Source organism: Chelmon rostratus, chromosome 13 (genome assembly GCF_017976325.1).
Source record: "Chelmon rostratus isolate fCheRos1 chromosome 13, fCheRos1.pri, whole genome shotgun sequence".
NCBI lineage: Eukaryota > Metazoa > Chordata > Actinopteri > Chaetodontiformes > Chaetodontidae > Chelmon > Chelmon rostratus.
Genome location: NC_055670.1, coordinates 27,124,394 through 27,147,588, shown reverse-complemented (window position 1 = coordinate 27,147,588; position 23,195 = coordinate 27,124,394). Strand labels below are relative to the sequence as shown.

Below are 23,195 nucleotides of genomic sequence, written 5' to 3'. Positions count from 1 at the left end.
CTGAAAAACTGAAGCTGATCAATAACGACCTCCCACCCCTCTGACCAATCATATCAGCTCTAATAATAACAATAAAAATAACAGTAATGCTAAAAACTTTATTTGTACACAGCACAAAGCTGGTGTTTCATTTGACGAGGGAGTGAGCGAATTAAACCGAACAATTCACAGAAAACAACGTAAAGATGAAAACCGTGATAATAAAACAGTGTTTGTTTTGAATCATGTGACTGATTCTGCTGTAAGATCTGATCTGAGATCTGCTTCACTGGGTCAGCTGCAGTTTATCAGAGGTGGAGGGTATGTAGCATCGCTGAGCAGCGCGACGTAAACGAACGCTCGTGTTTCGTACATTTGAACCTTTATTTAACACAAATATCCGTCAGGATCCGTCACAGTGTTGTTTACAGCTGAGGCACCTCGTCTTCACTTTCACTTTTATCCTCTGTTCATTTCAGCATGTACAGATATTGATTAATTATGTCTTTCATGTAAATCTAACGACATGATTACAGATAATTATTAGTCGCGATGCAGCGATTAGATCCGTCCATGTCTGTGGGCTTGTGTCTGGTCTGAGATCAGCTCAGAGAGTCCGCTCTGTGTTCCAGTTTAAACTCCCAGCAGCTGTTTGTTCACATCAAAGTGACGAGGTGAACGCTGTGTAAGTGGAACAGGGATTACTGGTGAGACTGGGAGGCCACCATCACAGGCGGAGGTCAGGGTGGGGGGGTGTATGTGGTACTGATTCAATAAAAATAAATAAACATGTGAAGGAGTTTTTCTCTCAGAGGAAGAGATGAAAGCAGTCCCATGATGCCCCCCCACACCTGTGTCACATAAACGTTATTGTCATGGTCACAGCTGACAGCGCTCCTTCTTTATTTCTGATTATTAACTTCTGAGTTCCGCTGTACTTTGTTCTGTTGCACTTTTGATTATTAGCTGTTAACTATTTGAATTCACTCGTTATTTGTACAGATTACAGCTAACATGTATGCTAACGTTCGTCATATTTAACATTTAGCATGTTTCATTCCCAGGATGCTAATATTAGTATGTTTCATACGTAGCATTTGGCGTGCTAGCTTGTCATGAATCAGTGCCGGACACGTTAACACGTTGCCCTGTTGATGGCGCTAGATGAAAGTCAGAGGATCAATAAAAGTTGTTCCAGTTGATCCTGAGGGGAACATGAACATCACATTTATCACAGTCATCGATCGGAACAGTCACGGACGTTTCCGTGTGAACACAGCGACGAGCTCGCCATCCTGAGAATGAGTTTATTAAAAAAAACGTCTTGATCATTTCAGTTTTTACTTTTTCTTTAAGAAAGGACTGTGTGTATTTGTGTGTATTTGTATGTATGTGTGTGTATTTGTATGTATTTGTGTGTGTATTTGTGTGTGTATTTGTGTGTATTTGTGTGTCTGTGTGTATTTGTGTGTCTGTGTGTGTATTTGTATGTATTTGTGTGTGTATGTGTGTGTATTTCTGTGTATTTGTGTGTGTATTTGTGTGTATTTGTATGTATTTGTATGTATTTGTGTGTATTTGTATGTATTTGTGTGTGTATGTGTGTGTATTTGTATGTATTTGTATGTATTTGTGTGTATTTGTGTGCCTGGTAGCATCAGGGATGCTGAGCTGCAGGATGACTCAGCCTCTATTTGTGTGTATTTCTGTGTATTTCTGTGTATTTGTGCGCCTGGTAGCATCAGGGATGCTGAGCTGCAGGATGACTCGGCCTCTATTTGTGTGTATTTGTGTGTATTTGTGTGTATTTGTATGTATTTGTGTGTGTCTCTGTGTATTTGTGCGTGTATTTGTGCGCCTGGTAGTACCAGGGATGCTGAGCTGCAGGATGACTCGGCCTCTGTTTGTGTGTATTTGTTTGTATTTGTGTGTATTTGTATGTATTTCTGTGTATTTCTGTGTATTTCTGTGTATTTGTATGTATTTCTGTGTATTTCCGTGTATTTCTGTGTATTTGTGTGTGTATTTGTTGCCTGGTAGCATCAGCGATGCTGAGCTGCAGGATGACTCGGCCTCTGTTTGTATGTATTTCTGTGTATTTCCGTGTATTTCCGTGTATTTCCGTGTATTTCTGTGTGTATTTGTCGCCTGGTAGTATCAGCGATGCTGAGCTGCAGGATGACTCGGCCTCTCCCCTCCAGTGTTTCTCAGCTCATTTTCAGATGCTAATGTGTCTGATCCAAAGCAAACCCACAGAGTGTAAGTAAGTGATGATATGCATGGCCGACACCCCCCCCCCCACACGCCCGCGGCCCTCCTACCAAACACCGAGTCCAGCTCTTTGAACGTCTCCAACGCTCACAGAAACAAACGAGGTGAGGATGTTCCTCTGCAGAGGTATTAGAGAGTCAGATGGAGGAGGATTCATGTGGAGGTCGGACCAGATCTGCTGCTCCAGTAACTGTCAGTTACAGAATATTCCAGCTTGGTTTGGTTTCATTGGTGATTAATGTGCTGATTAATCAATGAATCGTTCTGTCTATAAAATATCAGAGCTGAATGGAAAATGTGCAGTCCAGAAGAGACGCCCCTCCGGTCAAAGGCCTGTTGACAGATGAAGTATGAAGATGAAGATGTAGTAATGTAGTAATACTATACTAGGTGCACACCCTCACCTCTGTGGCCCTCAAACTTAAACTTCAGCTGCCTTTGTCTCTTAACTGAAACTGAAGCTTGATGGAAACTCAATTAACTAAAAGGCTTAAACTTAAAGCTTCAACTCACCTGGCCTACCTTTGCTCTCCACACCTCAGCTCCTTCCACACTTCACCTCCCTGAAGTGCTTCAGCTTAAACTTGACTTTTAAATTTGCATTAAAAAAAACACGTATTTAACTCTTGTTTACAGTGTTTTACAGTGTTTGTGATTTTCTCTGAAAACGAGCACATTTTCTTGTTCTCTCTTCAAAATGAATCTCTGTGTTGTAGAAAATGCTCCTCAGGCTCAAACTGAAGTTTAGTTTGCAGATCTTTCAGTCCTGTAATGTCAGACTGAGGTAGATTCATGCTCTGCGTGTCCAAAAGAAGAAAACCAAACAAAAAGGGTGTTTTGTGAAGGGAGTCTGGTGAGGCTGGATGCACCGAGGCCTCTTTGTGGTCCATCCATCAATCAGCCTTTGAGAGCTGGACTTTTGTAATTTAATAGTGATTGACCTGAGCCAGCAGAGACCTGCGGTGGGACTCAAAGACCTCACATCCATCACAGCCGAGGAGCAGGACCCTGACTCCTCTCCGAGGATTGTCGGATCAATGTGGACACCACGTGATCAGCAGGTGTCGGAGTCTGGAGAGCCTTTTATTCTTCTCTGTTCGGACCAGTTTGTTGTCGGTCTTTGTGCAGCTTTCAGTCTTCTGCTGGTCAGCTGGAGGATCTGATTCATCCTGATGGTGGTTTTGTTGGTTTATTTGCTTTGAAACACTCTGATAATGATGGACGGCAGCAGAATCTGTCAGTTTTTTCTTTATTTTTCTCAACTTGGTAAATGTCTTCATGGGTCCACTGGACTCCAAGTACCTGAGCCCTGATCTGTGACCTGAATCTGGCAAGTCTATTGTTTCTGTCAAAGTTGGGTCCTTTTCTTTTGCCGTCGGTTATGATTTGGTGTTGGAACTGTTTGGAAAGGCTTATTTTTTAAATCAGTTATCTCAGTTCCCTATAAACCAAACACCACGTTTCACCTGATCTGAAGCAATCTGCATCAGATACGCTGTCCAGATAGTAAACGGTCTGTGTTTGTGGTATTTTTACTGTGTTCTCGTCGGATCTCTGTCCTCCAGAATAAAACCCAAATCAGCCCCAGACTCCAGTGAAGATAGCGTGAAATCAAAGCTGTGTGAGAAGTTGAGCTTCAGGAAACTTTCTAAACTTAGTGAAACGCTGTCGATGACAAATGAAATGAATTCAGCAGATACAGGAAGTTTTTTCTTTCTTTGTTCAGAAATGTGTCCTTCTGTCTGTGCTGCAGTATCGGCGTGCAGAATGATCAGACAGATCAGCTGCACAGGTGAGTCCAACCTGTCGTTTCTTACCGGACGTCATTTCGTTTTCTTCTGTGCTGCTCTCACTTGTCCCGCAGCTCTGTGGACTGACGCTTCTTTTGGTTTAATCAGGAAATAGAGGCCTGTCTCTTTCAGCCTTCTGCTCGCTCTTTTCAACAACAGCAAACACAATGTGAGCCAGACCACGTCCCGATGCACATTGTTTGGAGCGCTGTTCAGATCAGGTAGAGGTCTTAATGGGTCCACCTGGTTCCTTGCAACTGAGACCTGATCTGGGACCTGAGTCTGCCCTGATATGGGACCTCTCATTTCAGCAGCATTTGGGTCTATAAACTGAGTGAGTGAAAACTCGGGGGTGGGAAAGTTTAATTTCAGGTGTTTGAGGTGATGATGTCACGGCACAGTCAGGTACAGGTGTGTTGTATGATGATGTCACTGTATGGTCAGGTACAGGTGTGTTGTATGATGATGTCACTGTATGGTCAGGTACAGGTGTGTTGTATGATGGTGTCACTGTATGGTCAGGTACAGGTGGTCAGGTACAGGTGGTCAGGTACAGGCAGGATAAACAGACTAGACCTGAATAAAAACAGGGCTTTGCTTCTGTACAGTCATAGAAAAGGTTTCGAGCGTGGATGTAACAACTTATTTTACTGGTCCATGATCTCCTGATAGATCTCTAATCATTTCCTTGAAGTTTTCTGGAAAGTTGATGTCACCTGGTGATAACTGCAGGGAAATAGAGACACGTTCAGTTAGTCCATGTTACTGCTAACTCCAGTCCTTCAGTCAGATCACAGCAGGTCAGCTGGATCAATAATTAATGAGTCAATAGGAAACATGTACCAACCAGCGTCTCATTATAAACCCTGAACTAACCTCTGACAGGATGACTGATCTCAGAGCTGTGTCTCCATTTGTTCTGTAATTAGAACAATGTTCTAACATGTTTCTGTTGATGAATTCATGTCGGTTTGTTGTTAATCAGAGAAATAACTTCTTTTAGTCATCAGTAACCAGTTCAGTGTCCTCCATCAGCCACTGCTGATTGGTCAGAGCAGAATAACCCCCTCCTAACGTGAACAGCAGGTCACCCTGTGGGACTGTAGGGGTCTGTGTTGTAGCAGGTTTTAGATTTGTTGTTTAGGGGTTGGATTGGTAGCAGCTGCTTCTTCTCTGGACTGAAAATAATCCTGGTGCTCCTGATGTCACAGTTTTCCCTCCATATGGACATTACATCATTTCCAGTCGTTCCCCAAAACCACCAGAAAACCGCACCACAAAGTCGGTTCGACTCGTAGATTGTCGGTCTTCCTCTCGGTCGGGACCCCCCTCAGGTCATCGGACCGTCAGTGGACTAGCGCTGGACTGTGGCAGCTATTGGTTTTGACGAGCAGCTCTATCATAAAGATCTAATGTGGATCTTAATGTGCCGTAATGACTCGCTGAACTCCTCCGGTCCTCCCTCTGATGCGGGGCTCTCTGCTGATGAGATGGTTTAAAGTGACAGAAAGCTTCAAGCTGCGAGACCTTCAGCTGATCCCAGGACAGCATCAGGCCTGAGGGCTCAGAGCTGGATCACACTCCACATCAAGCACTTTGTGTGAGAAAGTGTTGAGCAACAAACGTCCCGTCCAGACTGAGACCAGCAGACAGTCTCTGCCGGTGGTCCACGTCTTTATAGAACTGATGAAACCTGAACTTCTTTGGGTCCAGTTCTCATTAAACTGCTCCGAGCGGGTCCAGGTCCAGACCGGGTCCAGACTCTGTCTCTCGTACTCTTGTGATTATTGCCAATAAAGTAAATGAGCTGAAATGATTTTTGACCTTTAATCAGCCTCACAGAGGTGAGGTCATCACGCAGATTACTGTTGATTTATCAATAACATAATGCCCCGTTTTTATTGGCTCCAGTCAAACGTCTCATTTCTCAAATGGATCATTGAATCAAGTTGTTTTCCAGAGAGGCACAAAGAGACTGAACCCCAGCAGAGCCCAGTGTCCTCATCTGTCTGTCTGTCTGTCTGTCTGTCTGTCCAACCTGTCTGTCTGTCCAACCTGTCTGTCTGTCTGTCTGTCTGTCCTCATCTGTCTGTCTGTCTGTCTGTCTGTCTGTCCAACCTGTCTGTCTGTCTGTCCAACCTGTCTGTCTGTCCTCATCTGTCTGTCTGTCTGTCCAACCTGTCTGTCTGTCTGTCTGTCTGTCTGTCTGTCTGTCCAACCTGTCTGTCTGTCCTCATCTGTCTGTCTGTCTGTCCAACCTGTCTGTCTGTCTGTCTGTCTGTCTGTCTGTCTGTCAAATCTGTCTGTCAATTCTGTCTGTCTGTCTGTCCAACCTGTCTGTCTGTCTATCTGTCTATCTGTTCATCCAACCTGTCTGTCTGTCTGTCTGTCTGTCAAATCTGTCTGTCTGTCTGTCTGTCTGTCCAACCTGTCTGTCTGTCTGTCTGTCTGTCTGTTCATCCAACCTGTCTGTCTGTCTGTCTGTCTGTTTGTCAAATCTGTCTGTCAAATCTGTCTGTCTGTCTGTCTGTCTGTCCAACCTGTCTGTCTGTCTGTCTGTCCAACCTGTCTGTCTGTCCACACTGTCTGTCTGTCTGTCTGTCCAACCTGTCTGTCTGTCTGTCTGTCTGTCCAACCTGTCTGTCTGTCTGTCTGTCTGTCCATCAAACCATCAGTTGTAGACAGCTGTATTGGTTACTGTCCTGAATTCTTACATATTTGAATGTCTTTATGTCTGAACCTCTTTAAGTCTCAGTGTCTCAGTGTCTTTGTGCCTTGATGTCTTCTTGTCTCAAAGTGTCTTCATATTTGAATGTCCACCTTCACAGATTGAAATGATTTGAATAGTTTTCCTGTAGCTCAGCCTGTCGTCTCTGACTCCATGAAATGTGTTTCTTCATTCTGAACCTGGAGCCCCTCTTTGATCTGATATCAGCAGATAGAATAGACTCCTGTGGTGGGGGTTAATTCTGCCTCAGGTGAACACACATTAACATAATGAGCCGTTTTCCCCTCAGAATACCTCATTGCTCATTAATACTCGGTGTGTTTGAACTGGATTTAGATATTTCTACTCTGAAAGTGAACTCAGTTTATTTCGCCTGACAGCCTCACAGGAGGGAAGAAAATACCCGTTTAGAAGACCAGAGGAAGGACGGGAGGAAATCACAGAGGATGAGACCTGTTCATCACACCAGCTGATCTGTTTTGACTGGCTTTTCTGAAACAGATGAACGTTTTTGATATTATATATGAAGTATTTCAAACAGTCATTAATATCTTCCAGATGAGCGCTGTGGTCCGTCCCGTCACCATGTCCAGCAGGAGTGACCACAGATGACTGACACAACTTTGAAGTTTAGCTTATGGCTGTTTTTCAGGCTGCTGCCCAAACACAAACTCCTCCGCAGGCCTGCAGAGACGTCTCACGTTGATGACATCATCACACCAGAGGACGAGCAGCGGACGCCACGGTAACAAACTCTCCCGTCGCTTCAGCAACACTAACAGATGCATGAGAGCAGGTTTAGCTTTAACTGCACAGATTACGTACCAGAGCATCAGCATACGGAGTTCAGTGACTGCAGCGTGAATGTGAGTGTCACATGGTCACATGTTCAGTATGAACTGACGTCATGTAGCGCCACCTCCGCCTCAACGTGCTGTACAAGCACATAGAGCTTTAAACTGTTTGTAGGTTTTTTGTAGAAGTTTGGGCTCCTCTGCTTTGAAAACCTCTTTGCTTCTTTCTAAGTTGGCCCACGTAATTTTTAATTGGTCCCAAAGTGGACAAAGGGGCGAGTCATCTGTCCCGTGACTGAGATCATCTAGCATTCGTTACCACACGGGGGCTATGGCCTTCCCCGAAATAGGATAGACTTTTTAATCCCCAGCCGGCACACTTTATTTTCACTGCCATTTGCTTTTGATATTCTTATTTTGATATTCATTTGCATTTGATATTCCTTTTGTGCAATACTTTTACTACTGTTTACTATTTGGCTATTATATTATTATTATTATGTATATAATATTTTTACTGCTCGCTATTTTTTATTTTATTATGTATAGTTTGTTCTTTATAGTCTTATTTTCACTTATTTCACTGTGTGTAATGCTGCTGCTGCACTGCAATTTCCCAGCTTGGGATAAATAAAGTCTGTCTATCTGTCTGTCTGTCTGTCTGTCTATCTGTCTATCTGTCTATCTGTCTATCTGTCTATCTATCTGTCTATCTGTCTATCTATCTATCTATCTATCTATCTGTCTATCTGTCTATCTGTCTATCTATCTATCTGTCTATCTGTCTATCTATCTATCTATCTATCTATCTGTCTATCTGTCTATCTGTCTATCTGTCTATCTATCTATCTGTCTATCTGTCTATCTGTCTATCTGTCTATCTATCTATCTGTCTATCTGTCTATCTGTCTATCTATCTATCTATCTATCTATCTATCTGTCTATCTGTCTGTCTGTCTGTCTAATTATGGGTACAATAGAAGACATCTCTCTGAAAATGAAATAAACAGAACTGTGAAGTGGACCATATGCAGGACGCTGAGCAGTGTGACGGGTGACAGGCAGAGTGCAGAGAAACAGGTGAAGCCTGCCGAGTGGTGTCAGAACTGAAAACAGGCAACGAAGAAGAAACACTTCAGATTGAAGTCGACCATCTACGACACAAATGCTCTGTAGGAGAAGGTGGATTCCAGGTCAGAGGTGCAGCTGTGAGGCCCAAAATGAGACTTGACCCCGACGTATCTCAAATTGTGACTTGACTTCATGGTCTCATGTCATCTCGGGATTTTTGTGAATCCAGCTGCGAATGCAAAGTGAGCACATCAGCCTGTTTTCAATAGAAGACCACTTTAAAAACCTGCTGTCCCCATGAGTCCCCAGACTCAAAACCATGGGACAGAGGATTCACAAACAAATTATACTGGGGCAGGACGTCCTCCAGGACTGCTGCTGCACGGCTGCACGTTCTCATTTTGGTTATCGAGGAATCTGATTTACGTCTTTTCTTTTCTTGCTTTCCGAGCAGTCAGCGGGAACGTCCCCGGTCCTCATGACTGTTGTGTTGTTGTAATGACCCTGACAGGTCTGAGCAGGAGGATCCACATCAGTCCTCTTCAGAACCCAGAACAGCCCAGAGACCACTTAGTGAGGAGGATACCGAAGACCAGATGAAACCTCTGCACATTGTGTGGCCTCACAGGTGGTACGTTACATTTATTTACTTCATGATGTGAAGAAAATATTCTGATAATTAGGTTAAAGGAAGTTCTGGGTTAATGAAATAAAGTCCTGATTTATTCGGACATGTAAAGAAAATGATGTGGTCTTTGATGTTCTTTCAAAGCGTCACAGTTTTTTAAACCTGGTTATGATTCTAGAAGAAGGAAGTTTATTGAAATGCTTTTCGTTAGCATGTTAGCATGTTAGCATGCAGTCTGTCCGTCACTCTTTCATCATCTCAGTATCAGCCGCTTTTATTCTGAAGTTTGTCTGCTTCCACTTCTGGTCGCCTTCAGCACTCTGATCAATCTGGTCTCAGATCTGCTGATGTTTGATCCGTCAGATCTTTGCGATCAGTTTCTGACGCAGTCAGAAAGGAGTCCCATCGTCACATCGGGCGCTTTAACCGCAGATTATTGGACCTAAAAGCCACCGTCCCGGCGGTGGTGGCGTGTTTCCGTCGATGTGTTTTTCACCTTCTCTTGTATCAGTGACAACAGCAGCCGACATGTAATCTGCTCTGAACTGAGCAAAAACACAGATGGATTAGAGTTTTTATTCTGCTGGAAATGAGGATTTCTGTTAATCTGTGATTGAAGCTTCTCGTCTGTTTGTTTTAATCTGTGTGTGGCCCCGATCCTCAGATTACAGCTCCGTCTTATTGCTGCTGGGGGGGGGGGTTAACAGCTGTTCCAGGTGAAGATGCTGCTGCACCGGTGGGGGGGTTAAATCTCTGTGTGAGAGCTTTATGTTGATCAGGATCAGAGGATTGACGTCCTGATTGAAACACAGCAAACAGCAGAAAACACAACACTCTTATTTTCAAGGTTTTTCAGATGGAGTCTGGAACACGTTTAATCTTAAAAGTAACCCTGCAGGACAGTCACCTGCAACACCGACTCACAAACATCATCAAAATACTCCAACCGGACTGGAAGCTGTGAAGATCTGAGGGCTGAGCGGCCGTCGATCCAAAATGAAAAATCAATTCATCCGTTTACATCACTTTTTATGAAAGAAGGAAAAATCCCAGATTACTTTTTTACTCTTTTTGTGTTTTTATACTGTTGAACAACACATGTGAAGACATCAGGTGTGACTCTGGTTCCATACGAGAAACATTTTCACTCTCTTCTGAGATTTTATCGACCAAAGAGAGAAAATAACAGGCAGATTAATCAATCCTGAAAACAGTCGGATCAGAGTTTCTGTAAAGTTCTGTTCATGTCGTGATCTTTCCGGAAGCTGTGATGTTTCAGATTTCACACCGTGGTGATGAAGCTGGTGCGAGGACGGACTCCTCGTTCACTGTGTTTGACACTGATCATCTGACAGTAACGTGTCCGTTAACGAGGACTCCTTCAGTTTGAGGTTTTCAGGCTCACATTGTGAACGTCAGTAAATAATATCTGAATTTTAAAAAGCACCTCTTGGGTTCGACATGAAGCAGAATATTTAATCAGTCATCTGTAAATGAGTCCATGACAGTTGTTTCTCGTGGCTTGTGATGATGATATTAATGAGCTCTGCGCTCTCCACTGAGCATGCTCGGTCCTCTGCACTTCCTCTGTGTTTGTTCTGCTTTTTAAAAAGGAAATGTGGTCACATGATGTAGCTGTTGGAGATAAAAGCAGATGAAGCCGAAGACGCAGATGAGCGATCTCTGAATCTGTTTTCAGTCGGGTCAGAATCATCAGGCAGACACTTTGAGAACATGTGAACGACGCCGTGTCACCAGAGAAGAAGAAACATGTCCTGCTAAAGCTACGCACGAGAGGCGCTCGACGGGCCGCGTCACATGACGGGCCGCGAGGTCACACCGTGATCACCTGCAGACAAACTGAAGCTAACGGCTTGAAGTCCTAATTCGCTCGGATGAATTCACTCAGCAGCTCGTCTTCTGCAGAGTCACTGCAGCACTTTTCTGAGTCCAGTTTGAGCACATTTATTACATTTCTGAGTTGATCCAGTGTTTCCTGTGTCGCTGAATTAGATCCTCACACAGTAATTAACACTGATGTCTCCCCTCAGAGGAGGAGGAGGAGGAGGGGGGCTGCCTTATCTCTCGTCGGGTCGCTCTTTGTCCTGTATCAGCACCGAGGGAGTCGAGGAGTCGTCGCTCACAGAAGAGTTAAAAAGGTTTTGTGGAAATGAGGGAATTATCTTTGAGTCCGCGGGGAAACGAGAGGCTGAGAAGAAATAATCTGCTCAGCGAGACGTCACCTCAGGAAACGCTGCCGTTTGACCTTCACACTCAGCAGCTTTCAGCACGAACAGCGCCACTGTGCTGCTGGATCAGACCACCGCCAACTGATCCAGAGTCAGCTGTCATCGGCCGTGAAGCTGCACACACACACACTTTAACATCAAGTCCCGGAAACTTGAATCTGACAAAACTGTTGACAGAAAAAAAAAAAGGGAGTAAAAAACAATAAAACAAAAGGTTGTCCACCTGCTCCTCCTCCAACTTCCTCTATCACAGCTGAGTCCAGCCCCAACCTGAGGACCAGCTGCTGCTCCACCTGCTCCTCCTCCAGGTCCTCCTGGTCCTCCTGGTCCTCAGATCAGACTCACTCTGTGTTTGTGTTTGTTTGTTTGAAGGGAACATGATAAAAACCCTGAGCTCTTCTTCTCCACCCTGATCAAACTGACGGAGCGAGGACTCCACTTTCACCTGTCAGTGCTCGGAGAGACTTTCACTGCTCCTCCAGGTGAACACACACACACACACACACACACACACACACACACACGGTCGTGTTTCCATCATTTCTGGGGACATTACTTAGACTTACATTCATTTCCTGGAGATTGAACCACTGCTCATCTTACCGTAACCTCAACCTGAACCAAACCTGATCTTAACCTTAACCCAAGTCTTCACCCTAAAAATTAATGATTTACATTATGGGGACCTGCATTTTGTCCCCATAAGGAAGGCGGTCCCCACAATGTGACTGTGTGAACAGCAGCAGCAGCAGCAGTAGTAGTAGCAGTATTAGTAGCAGTAGCAGTAGTAGCAGCAGCAGTAGTAGCAGTATTAGTAGCAGTACCAGTAGTAGCAGCAGTAGTAGCAGTAGCAGCAGTAGTAGTAGCAGTACCAGTAGCAGTAGCAGCAGTAGTAGCAGCAGTAGTAGCAGTAGCAGTAGTAGCAGCAGCAGTAGTAGCAGTATTAGTAGCAGTACCAGTAGTAGCAGCAGCAGTAGTAGCAGTATTAGTAGCATTACCAGTAGTAGCAGTAGCAGCAGTAGTAGCAGTATTAGTAGCAGCAGCAGTAGTAGTAGCAGTAGCAGTATTAGTAGCAGTAGCAGTAGTAGTAGCAGTAGCAGCAGTAGTAGTAGCAGCAGTAGTAGCAGTATTAGTAGCAGCAGCAGTAGTAGTAGCAGTTGCAGCAGTAGTAGTAGCAGCAGTAGCATTAGCAGTAGCAGTATTAGTAGTAGTAGCAGCAGTAGTAGCAGCAGCAGTAGTAGCAGCAGTAGCACAGTAGTAGTGGCAGCAGCGGTAGCAGTAGTAGCAGCACAGTAGTAGTAGCAGCAGTAGTAGTAGCAGCAGTAGCAGTAGTAGCAGCACAGTAGTAGTAGCAGCAGTAGTAGTAGCAGCAGTAGCAGTAGCAGTAGCAGTATTAGTAGTAGTAGCAGCAGTAGTAGCAGCAGTAGTAGTGACAGCAGCAGTAGCAGTAGTAGCAGCACAGTAGTAGTAGCAGCAGTAGTAGCAGTAGTAGTAGCAGTAGTAGTGGCAGCAGTAGTAGCAGCAGTAGCAGTAGCAGCAGTAGTAGTAGCAGCAGTAGTAGCAGTAGTAGTGGCAGCAGTAGTAGTAGCAGTAGCAGCAGCAGTAGCAGCAGTAGTAGCAGCAGTAGCAGTAGCAGTAGCAGCGCAGTAGTAGTAGCAGTAGCAGCAGTAGTAGTAGCAGTAGCAGCAGTAGTAGCAGTAGCAGCAGCAGTAGCAGCAGTAGTAGCAGCAGTAGCAGTAGTAGTAGCAGCAGCAGCAGTAGTAGTAGCAGCAGCAGCAGTAGTAGTAGCAGCAGCAGTAGTAGCAGTAGCAGTAGTAGCAGTAGCAGCAGTAGCAGCAGCAGCAGTAGTAGTAGCAGCAGCAGCAGTAGTAGTAGCAGCAGCAGTAGTAGTAGCAGCAGTAGTAGCAGTAGCAGTAGTAGCAGTAGCAGTAGTAGTAGTAGCAGCAGCAGTAGTAGTAGCAGTAGTAGCAGCAGTAGCAGTAGCAGTAGTAGCAGTAGTAGTGGCAGCAGTAGTAGTAGCAGTAGCAGCAGCAGTAGCAGCAGTAGTAGCAGTAGTAGCAGTAGCAGTAGTAGCACTGAGCTGTGTGGAGCTCTCCACCTTCTCCAGCAGGGCCCACTGATTGGCTGCCTCGATCAGTCAAATAAATATACAAACAAAAAGAACAAGCAGAGACCAGACCAGAGAAAGACCAGAGTCCCGGATCAGAGGTGTCGTTGCTTTATGACAGATCAGTGTTTGCAGTAATACTGTGTACATGTGTATCTGACAGTACAGGTAGGGTAGTACTGCAGTGGACAGAAGGCTGCTGTGTTCCTGAAGTTCTTCAGAGTTTGTCTTCATCGCATTAGTCTGATGAGGAAGTCGTCTGACTTTTCTTTCACCTTTCCAACTCTTCGTGCTTCAGTCTGGAGGTAAATCATTGTTTTCTGTGTTATTGGATTATGTGAAGGTCAGAGGTCAGCGCTGCCTTCAGGTCTGAGGACACTTTTTAATTGATAAAACACACTGTGTATCATCAGCTGATGATGCTATAATGACTGTGTGTGTGTTTTAACTTAATGAACGCACTCTGAGATATTGAGACGTTAAGTTTTACTGCTGCATAAACACACTGGCCATAAATTCAGCTTCATATTTAGTGATTAGCTTTATGAGTGCTGGGAAGGCAATCACATTAGGACAATTTTAATCGACTTTGATTTTGTTAATAGGGTCAGAGTATTGATTATTTTCACCCCTCACCTGTTTTTCTTTCTGCTCGTGTCATAAACGTCCAGATTCATAACCGTCAGGCTTTTTTAAAAAATGTGTTTTTATCTCTTTCTTCCTCGTCCCTCTCTGAGGGGGTTTATGTTGGAGGTAACAGCAGGACAAAAGTCGTCACACATTATTATATTAAGACATGAGTTCAGTTCAAATCTAAAAAACTGAATTTCCTTTGATTAATCTTTGTCTTTCATTTTCTTTATGATGTCAGCTCATATTGTCGTTCAGGTTTCTTTTATTTCCAGCTAATAAGAAATATAAAAGAAACAAACAACAAACATTACAGTAAATCGTAATAAAGAAAAAAAGTTGAATAAATCCATTATTGTTCCAGAGCTGACATTAGTTTACACTTTCTGAATATTATTGTGACTTCCTGTTTGGTTTCACAGTTATTCCCTTAACAAAGGAACTAAATATTTATTCCTGTTTACGATTATAAGTCTTGTTGTCATTCCTGCTGGACTCCTCAGACAGGTGACTGACACCTGGACCAGACTTCAGCTCCTCATGAAGACATCACTCAGTTTGAACAGAAAGTCCAGCTGACGTCACGCTGACATGTAGATACTGTCTTCAGTGATCTGGACTGTGTGGATGCAGTCAGTGTGGACAGACTGTGGACTGTCAGCGTGGACAGACTGTGTGGACAGACTATGGCGACAGTCAGTGTGGACAGACTGTGGGGACAGACAGCGTGGACAGACTGTGTGGACAGACTGTGTGGACAGTCAGGGTGGACAGACTGTGGGGACAGTCATTGTGGACAGACTGTGTGGACAGACTGTGTGGACAGTCAGGGTGGACAGACTGTGGGGACAGTCATTGTGGACAGACTGTGTGGACACTGTAGACACTGTGGGGACAGACTGTGTGGACAGTGAGCGTGGACACAGTGTGGACAGACATTGTGGACAGTCAGTGTGGACACTATGTGGACAGACATTGTGGACACTGTGTGGACAGACTGTGGGGACAGTCAGCGTGGACAGACTTTGTGGACACTGTGTGGACAGACTGTGGGGACAGTCAGCGTGGACAGACTGTGGGTACGGTCATTGTGGACAGACATTGTGGACACTGTGTTGACAGACTGTGTGGACAGACTGTGGGGAGAGTCATTGTGGACACTGTGTGGACAGACTGTGTGTACATACATTGTGGACACTGTGTGGACAGACAGTGGGGACAGACAGTGTGGACACTGTGTGGACAGTCATTGTGGACACTGTGTGGACAGACTGTGGGTACGGTCATTGTGGACACTGTGTGGATAGTCAGCGTGGACAGTCATTGTGGACACTGTGTGGATAGTCAGCGTGGACAGTCATTGTGGACACTGTGTGGACACTGTGTGGACAGACAGTGTAGGAGACGCTGACAGGTCCTCTGCTGTCCCCTGTACATCTCTTCTTCTCCTCCTGTGATTCTGCAGAGATCTTTTCGGAGGCCAGACGTCTGTTAGACCGTCACGTCTTGAACTGGGGTTTCCTGTCCAGTAAAGACGATTACCTCCAAGTGCTGTGTCAGGCCGACGTGGTCGTCTCCACCGCCAAGCACGAGTTCTTCGGAGTCGCCATGTGAGTTCAGTTCATATTTCATGATGTCCATCAATGACACAGCGGCGTGTTAACGTGACGTTTCCTAATCAACAGATTAGAACCACAGAACGTTCTCATAAAACAACTGATAACGCTGAAAAGACGACACGGAACACTTCTTTTCCACCCAGTTTCCTCTCAAAATGCACAAAAATGCCTCATTTACCTGCTAAAACTAGAGAACAGCTGCTCAGTCCAGAGCCGTCACCCTTTAATCTCACCTGTGCGTTCAGACGGAGTGGTGCTGACACTCAGTGTGCAGTGACTTTCTGTCATCAGATCAAGGTCCTGACAGACCTGCAGGTGTGGACTCTGAGGACCAGCAGCCCCTCACTGTGTTTGAATGTGGAGCTCAGACTTCAGTCGGACTTCAGTCACCTGAACTCTGCAGCCGAGTCTCTGATCACGCTGTCAGTCAGGTGGATCTGAGCCGCGGGCCGAACGGCATCGACCAATCAGATGCTCCGTTCTCTGAAGCAGGACCGGTCAAACAGGTCTGTGAGCGCGTCGGCCCGCGGTCCTGACCGTCTGATCTTCACCTGATTCATGTCAGAGGTCTGTTTGTAGCTCTCTGAGATATTTAATTATATCTGAGCTCCACAGTTCAGCTTTCACTCCAGAGTCCTGGACTTCCTAGTAAATACAAGAAGGCAGCTGGATCAGAAAAGAAGAAATAAAATAATAATAATAATAATGATAATAATAATAATAATAATAAAAGAAGAAATAAAATAATCATCCATCGATTTCTGTTCTGATGAAAACATTTTAAAGGCTGAAATTACTAAAAGAAGCTCGAGTGGCAGTAAAAATAAAATGTAGACACTGAGTGAGGCTTAAACTGCAGGTGTAGCAGCAGTAGCAGTAGTTGTAGTGGTAGCAGCAGTAGTAGCAGCAGCAGTAGCAGTAGTAGCAGCAGCAGTTGTAGTGGTAGCAGCAGTAGCAGCAGCAGTAGCAGTAGTAGCAGCAGCAGTTGTAGTTGTAGCAGCAGTAGTAGCAGTAGTTGTAGTGGTAGCAGCAGTAGTAGCAGCAGCAGTAGCAGTAGTAGCAGCAGCAGTTGTAGTGGTAGCAGCAGTAGTAGTGGTAGCAGCAGCAGCAGCAGCAGCAGTAGCAGTAGTAGCAGCAGCAGCAGCAGTTGTAGTAGTGGTAGTGGTAGTAGCAGCAGTAGTAGTAGCAGTAGTAGTAGTAGTAGCAGCAGTTGTAGCGGTAGCAGTAGCAGCAGCAGTAGTAGTAGTAGCAGCAGTTGTAGCGGCAGCAGTTGTAGCGGTAGCAGTAGCAGTAGTAGCAGCAGCAGTAGTAGTAGTAGCAGCAGTTGTAGCAGTAGCAGTAGCAGTAGTAGCAGCAGTTGTAGTAGTAGTAGCAGTAGTAGTTGTAGCGGTAGCAGTAGCAGCAGCAGCAGTTGTAGCGGTAGCAGCAGCAGTAGTAGTAGCAGTAGTAGTAGCAGCAGTAGCAGCAGCAGCAGCAGCAGCAGTAGCAGCAGTAGTAGCAATAGACGTAGTAGTAGCAGTAGCAGCAGCAGTAGTAGCAGTAGCAGCAGCAGTAGCAGCAGTTGTAGCAGTAGTAGCAGCAGCAGCAGTAGCAGTAGCAGCAGTAGTAGCAGTAGCAGTAGCAGTAGCAGCAGTTGTAGCAGTCGTAGCAGTAGCAGCAGCAGTAGTAGCAGCAGCAGTAGCAGCAGTAGTAGCAGCAGTAGCAGTAGCAGTAGCAGTAGTAGCAGTAGCAGTAGCAGTAGCAGTAGTAGCAGTAGCAGTAGCAGCAGACACCATCGTTGACCTCAGCCTTAGCATCGAGCTCATCTCCAGGAATGAACTGACCAACAGCATTTTTGTGTTTAAGTTATTTTATTAGTCCGATCAAATGGTCACGTGAACTCCGTCTGGCTTTTTGATTGGAAGAAGATTGCGAGTCTGCACCTGCACTCCATGTGGTCAAAACAAGGTCAAGAGACAATGACAGAGGGCTTACAGGAGACACCCAGTTTTGAGGTTTGCCGTCTGTCATTGTCTTCTTTTCAGCGTCGTCGTCGTTCATCAGGTCAAAAATAGTTTTTCACTATGTGTGAGAAGTGTCACCTGTGTGATACTCGGCAGCTCTGAGTATCTGTACATCAGGAGAGATGTGTTGAATGTGATATCATGCTAACAGTTAGCACAGGACCACATTAGAACTCATAGAACCTACATGTTAGCATGCTATGCTAGCAGCAGTTTGGCACAAGAACATTAATGATGAATTTGGTCATTCATGTTTGGTCGTCTTCTTCGGGGGATTCCTCTAATTAAAGTTTAAAGAAGATGATTGCAGGTCATTAGCAGCCTGCTCAGTTAGCAGTTTGGGCGTTAGCATTCACGGTGACGTCTGTTGTGTTGGGATGTGAATGAATAAAAGCTTGAGTATTATTTGTGTAATGAGAGTCGACGGCTCGCCGCTGCCTGTGTGATAATGAATCAGGAGCTAATTATGGCAGAGAGAAGAAGTGTCGTCCCTGAGGGGGAAGTGATGTTTGTGTTTGTCTTTGATCCAAAACCAGGAGGGACCAGGACCCTCAGCCCCCCCACAGCGCTCTGTTGATAGTTGCTCTCTGCTGTTCACACAGTCAGTTTCTCAAGGTTTCCATGTAGAACTGTGGACTTTAAAAGGGTCAATATTAACATGGAGTTTTGTGAGAGCTCAAATCAGGTGGACGTACATCCTCCTCCAGACATTATGTACAAAGTGTTAGGATTTTAATATGCTAACGCTAAGATGTTCTTCTTCTTTCATACTAAAACGTCCGATACACTCCACATTGTTCAAAACAGACGCAGTGTAAACAATCTGACGCATGCCGAGAACACGAAGGTGACTTGAGAAACAACGAATGTTCCACATTTCTTTTTGTCATGTTATGTGTACCTGCTTACCAATTAGGTGCACACCTTTATTTTATTTTAAATAAAAAGCACCAGTTCCAGTCAACAAAATAAAAGCATCAGCTCAGGTCATCAGAATAAAAGCATCAGCCCAGATAATCAAAATAAAAGCATTTGCTCAGATCATCAAAATAAAAGCATCAGCTAAGATCATTAAAGTAAAGGCACCAGCTTGGTTCATCAAAATAAAAGCATCAGCTCAGGTCATCATAATAAAAGCATCAGCTCAGATCGTCAAAATAAAAGCCAGTTTTCTCCTCAGTGATGTAAAGTCTCCTGTCTGAGATCAGCAGTAAATCCTCTGTCAGAGTAGAAACAATAGAATCGCCCTCAGCTGAGTGTTGTTGGTGTCAGCTCAGAGTTTCGTCCTCATTATGACTGAATATTGTTTAATCTGATTAATTACGATCATCAGCGTGAGCAGACGCCTGTTCGTGTCCTGCGGTGATGATGAAGTCATTCAGTCCAGTGAACGGATCAGATAATTATATCTGAGTTCAAAGTCTGATAACATTCACGAATATCTGAGAACTGAACTGAACTGACCTCAATAATCCAGATCAGAGACATGAAGGAGCTGGACTTCCAGACCTTCAGACCTTCAGACCAGAACTCGTCACGGCTCAGATCATTTTCTAAACCAGTTTTTATTCATCACATTCTTTGTTTTTGATTAATTAAGTTACAGTCAGATCTGCTCTTTAAATATGAATGTTTCCAGCATGAAGAGATGTGAGATTGAAATGTTATTAATTATTCATCAATAATCTACAAAGTGTTTTAACTCTGTGGCATCTTGGGTCAGCAGGGTTCCCATCAGTTCACTGTTATCAAATCACAACACTCGGTTGTGTGTGAGAACTCTTTTCTGAGTTCTTAGCCTCATCAAAGACAGGTCAGTTAGTGTTCATTGTCCCTCTGAATAAAGAAATGAATAATCGTATAACTTCCTCTGAGTTAAATGATAAAATGGTTCCTCAGTTCTACAGGACGATCGCCCTCTTTATCTGTCTTTGGTGTTAAAGTTAAAAAATGATCCTCCAACAGTGGTTGAGATGTTTCAGTCTGAACAAAGTGGAGACTGACGTTATCGTCCATAGAGCGACGCAGCTAGCATGATGCACCTGAAGCTCATCGTACGTCAGAAATGCTCCTTTAGCCTCTAGAGCTCCGTCATCAGTCTGTGTTTGATAAGCAACACATTAGCTACCGAGCCAAGCATTAGCACGTTAACATTGTAATGTTAACATCTGAGCATTATGGCTGATTTAACATGCTAACATGCTAACATTAACTTGTTAGCATATTGATGTAGGATTGTAAGAACGATAACACATGCTAAACTGCTAAAATGGAAGGTGGAATAATTTTACAGAAGTTAGTCCAACTTAACCCTGCTCACAAAAACACATCAACACACACGCAACCAACAAAACAAGTCGGCTGTGCATGAAAAATACATAAAATTACACAACAATACGCATTATTCAGCATTATTATTATTCAGTGAGCTTTAGAGTGAGCTTTGTTATCTTCGGGCAGTGCCTGGCTAGCTGTTTCCTCCTGTTTCCAGTGTTCATGCTAATGCTGCTAACTATAGCTTCATATTTAGCAGACAGACATATGAGTGACATTAATCTGAAGATGTAACTCTGTGTGTTTGATGTGTATTAACGCTGTTTTACAGGTTAGAAGCAGTTCACTGTGGCTGTTATCCTCTGTGTCCAAAGGCCTTAGTGTATCCTGAAATATTCCCAGGTAATAAAAACACATTTAAAGTGAATCCTGCTTGAACAATGAAAGTCTGTCAGTGTTCATTATGAAGCTCCTTCTTATCTGCTCTGTAATGCAGCCGAGTACCTGTACTCCACACCTGAGCAACTCTGCAAACGGCTGCAGAGACTCTGCAGGAGGCCTGACGTCGCCCGCAAACATGTCATCCAGGTAATCGACCATCAAAACCAGAATCCAAATCTGAGCAGCAGACAGGGAGAGATCCTGACTTAAAGCCCAAAAACACTGGGTCCTACATTACCCATAATGCACCCAGCTGTAGCCTCCGTGCTCGGTAAAGTGTTTGGACCAGTAAGCTTTGAGTTAGCTTTTAAGTCCATTTAGCTCAGTGTTATCTTCTAGCTTCAGTTAGCGTAAAGTTAGCCTCTACATTCAGTTCACTTAGTAACCTTCTAATTCCAGTAAACTTTGAGTTAGCAGGTTTTGTCCGCCACGTTGTGTCCCGATGCTCTACGGTAGCCACAAAGGGACAAACCAAACACTGACTCTAAAGAGGGACTTTCATGTTCATAGGTTTTCCTACAAGCTTGGAAGGGGGGGGTCAGGCGAGGGGTTCAGTTGGTTGCAATCTGCAACCTCACCACTAGATGCCACTGAATCCTGCATGCTGGACCTTTAAGTTTGTACGAATATACAGATAAATACAAGCACAGTGGAGCCCCCTTATGTTCTCCTTCTTTTCTTCAGGTCGACACCTCCTGCTTTTCCTGGACGTCTCTGAAGGAGCGTTTTGAGAGTCTGCTGGCAGGGCAGCGTCCCTGAACGCACCGCGTAGACTTCAGTCCATTAGCGTCTGCTGGTTTGGAGGTTGTCGGAGCGTCTGCCAGGCCGTCGTCATGCCTGACTCGACGCCACGTCCCGCAGAAAGCGGTGACTTCCAGCCAGTCTCAGGCACCTCTGAGCCCCAAATCAGAGGCAGGCCAGTCGGCTGGAGACGCAGAGTCTGGACCTGTAAACGTCCCCGTCCTCTCGGGCTGGAGTAGAACTTTCTTTTATGTGTGTGGTTTGGGTGGGGGAGGGGGGTTAACGTGTAAAAGCTTTCATGTTTCCACAGGCGGTGCCACCTCATATATCCGGCTGGATCCATTTTTATCCTTTGTGCTGTTGAGTTTCTGTTGTTCACCACAGCGACTGAGAGGCAGCCAGCCTGTGGTTTCTGTCTGCAGCTCCACCTGAGCTGCCAGGTCCAGGACTGTGAAGAAACCAGAATAAAGTGGATCTGCAGACGCTGTGTAACCGCCGAGGCGACATCAGGCAATGTTAAAAATGCTCAACGAAGTGGTGAAGGCTTTATTTTCTCCAAACAAGTGACAAAGATGTTCCAGTTTTAATAAACTCGAGGTTTTTATGAGACTACATTTTGATTGGAATCTCCGTCTGATCGACTGACGTCTGTTCATCATATAAATCGCCAGTTAAATAAAATCACACCTGTACGGAAGCTCGTTCCTGCCAAGACACAACTCCATGAAATCCATAAAACTGAAATCAAAAAGTATGACACAGTAACTTGAGATTCCGATGTGAGATAATCAGACAGGAAGTGGAACAGGACTTCCTGTTTCTGCTGCAGATAAAACTGGTTCTGTCACTGTGGTCGCTTCCTTTGTGTTTGAAACAGAGTTCAGAGTTTAGCTTCAGCAGCTTCAGCAGCTTGAGCAGCTTCAGCTGCAGACAAACATCACCAGCCTTTAAAATCTGACCTGAGGCCAGTCAAACAAACACTGTCATCGCAGCACACAGTGAGTCTCACTGCAGCGAGCTCACGACAGAACTGATCCAGAGCCACAGCAGCACTGAGCTACTGAGCACGCTCAGACACCTCCACCCGCTGCTTTAACCACAGCCAGCTCCGACCGGCCTCCACAGCTCCGACCGTCCTCCACACCTCCGATTGTCCTCCACACACTGACTGTCCTCCACACCTCCACCTGTCCTCCACACCTCCAACCGTCCACACCTCCACCTGTCCTCCACACCTCCAACCGTCCACACCTCCAACCGTCCACACCTCCAACTGTCCTCCACACCTCCACCTGTCCTCCACACCTCCAACCGTCCACACCTCCACCCGCTGCTTTAACCACAGCCAGCTCCGACCGGCCTCCACACACTGACTGTCCTCCACACCTCCACCTGTCCTCCACACCTCCAACCGCTGCTTTAACTACAGCCAGCTCTGACCAGCCTCCACACCTCCACCTGTCCTCCACAACTGACACACACACACAGTACAGACATTAAACACAGTAAACACACATAGTAAACACAGTAAACACACACAGTAAACAGTAAACACACAGTAAACACAGTAAACACACAGTAAACACAGTAAACACACACAGTAAACACACACAGTAAACACACAGTAAACACACACAGTAAACACACACAGTAAACAGTAAACACAAATAGTAAACATTAAACACAGTAAACACACACAGTAAACAGTAAACACACACAGTAAACACACACAGTAAACACAGTAAACACACAGTAAACACACAGTAAACAGTAAACGCAGTAAACACACACAGTAAACACAGTAAACACACACAGTAAACACAGTAAACACACAGTAAACACAGTAAACACACAGTAAACAGTAAACGCA

General features: G+C 44.9%; 1 protein-coding gene across 2 annotated transcripts in view; it reads left to right on the top strand.

Annotated features, from left to right (window-relative positions):
- gtdc1 (glycosyltransferase-like domain containing 1) overlaps positions 1-22,865 on the top strand; it is a 35,541-nt gene extending 12,676 nt beyond the window's left edge. For both annotated transcript variants that reach the window (XM_041950109.1, XM_041950110.1), the window contains 7 exons: positions 7,421-7,513; positions 9,145-9,264; positions 11,883-11,992; positions 15,713-15,857; positions 20,475-20,545; positions 20,640-20,731; positions 21,269-22,865. In XM_041950109.1, coding sequence (XP_041806043.1) covers positions 7,421-7,513; positions 9,145-9,264; positions 11,883-11,992; positions 15,713-15,857; positions 20,475-20,545; positions 20,640-20,731; positions 21,269-21,343 — 706 coding nt within the window. In that variant the 3' untranslated portion in view covers positions 21,344-22,865. The remainder of the gene's footprint in view (positions 1-7,420; positions 7,514-9,144; positions 9,265-11,882; positions 11,993-15,712; positions 15,858-20,474; positions 20,546-20,639; positions 20,732-21,268) is intronic.
- The last annotated feature ends 330 nt before the right edge of the window (positions 22,866-23,195 follow it).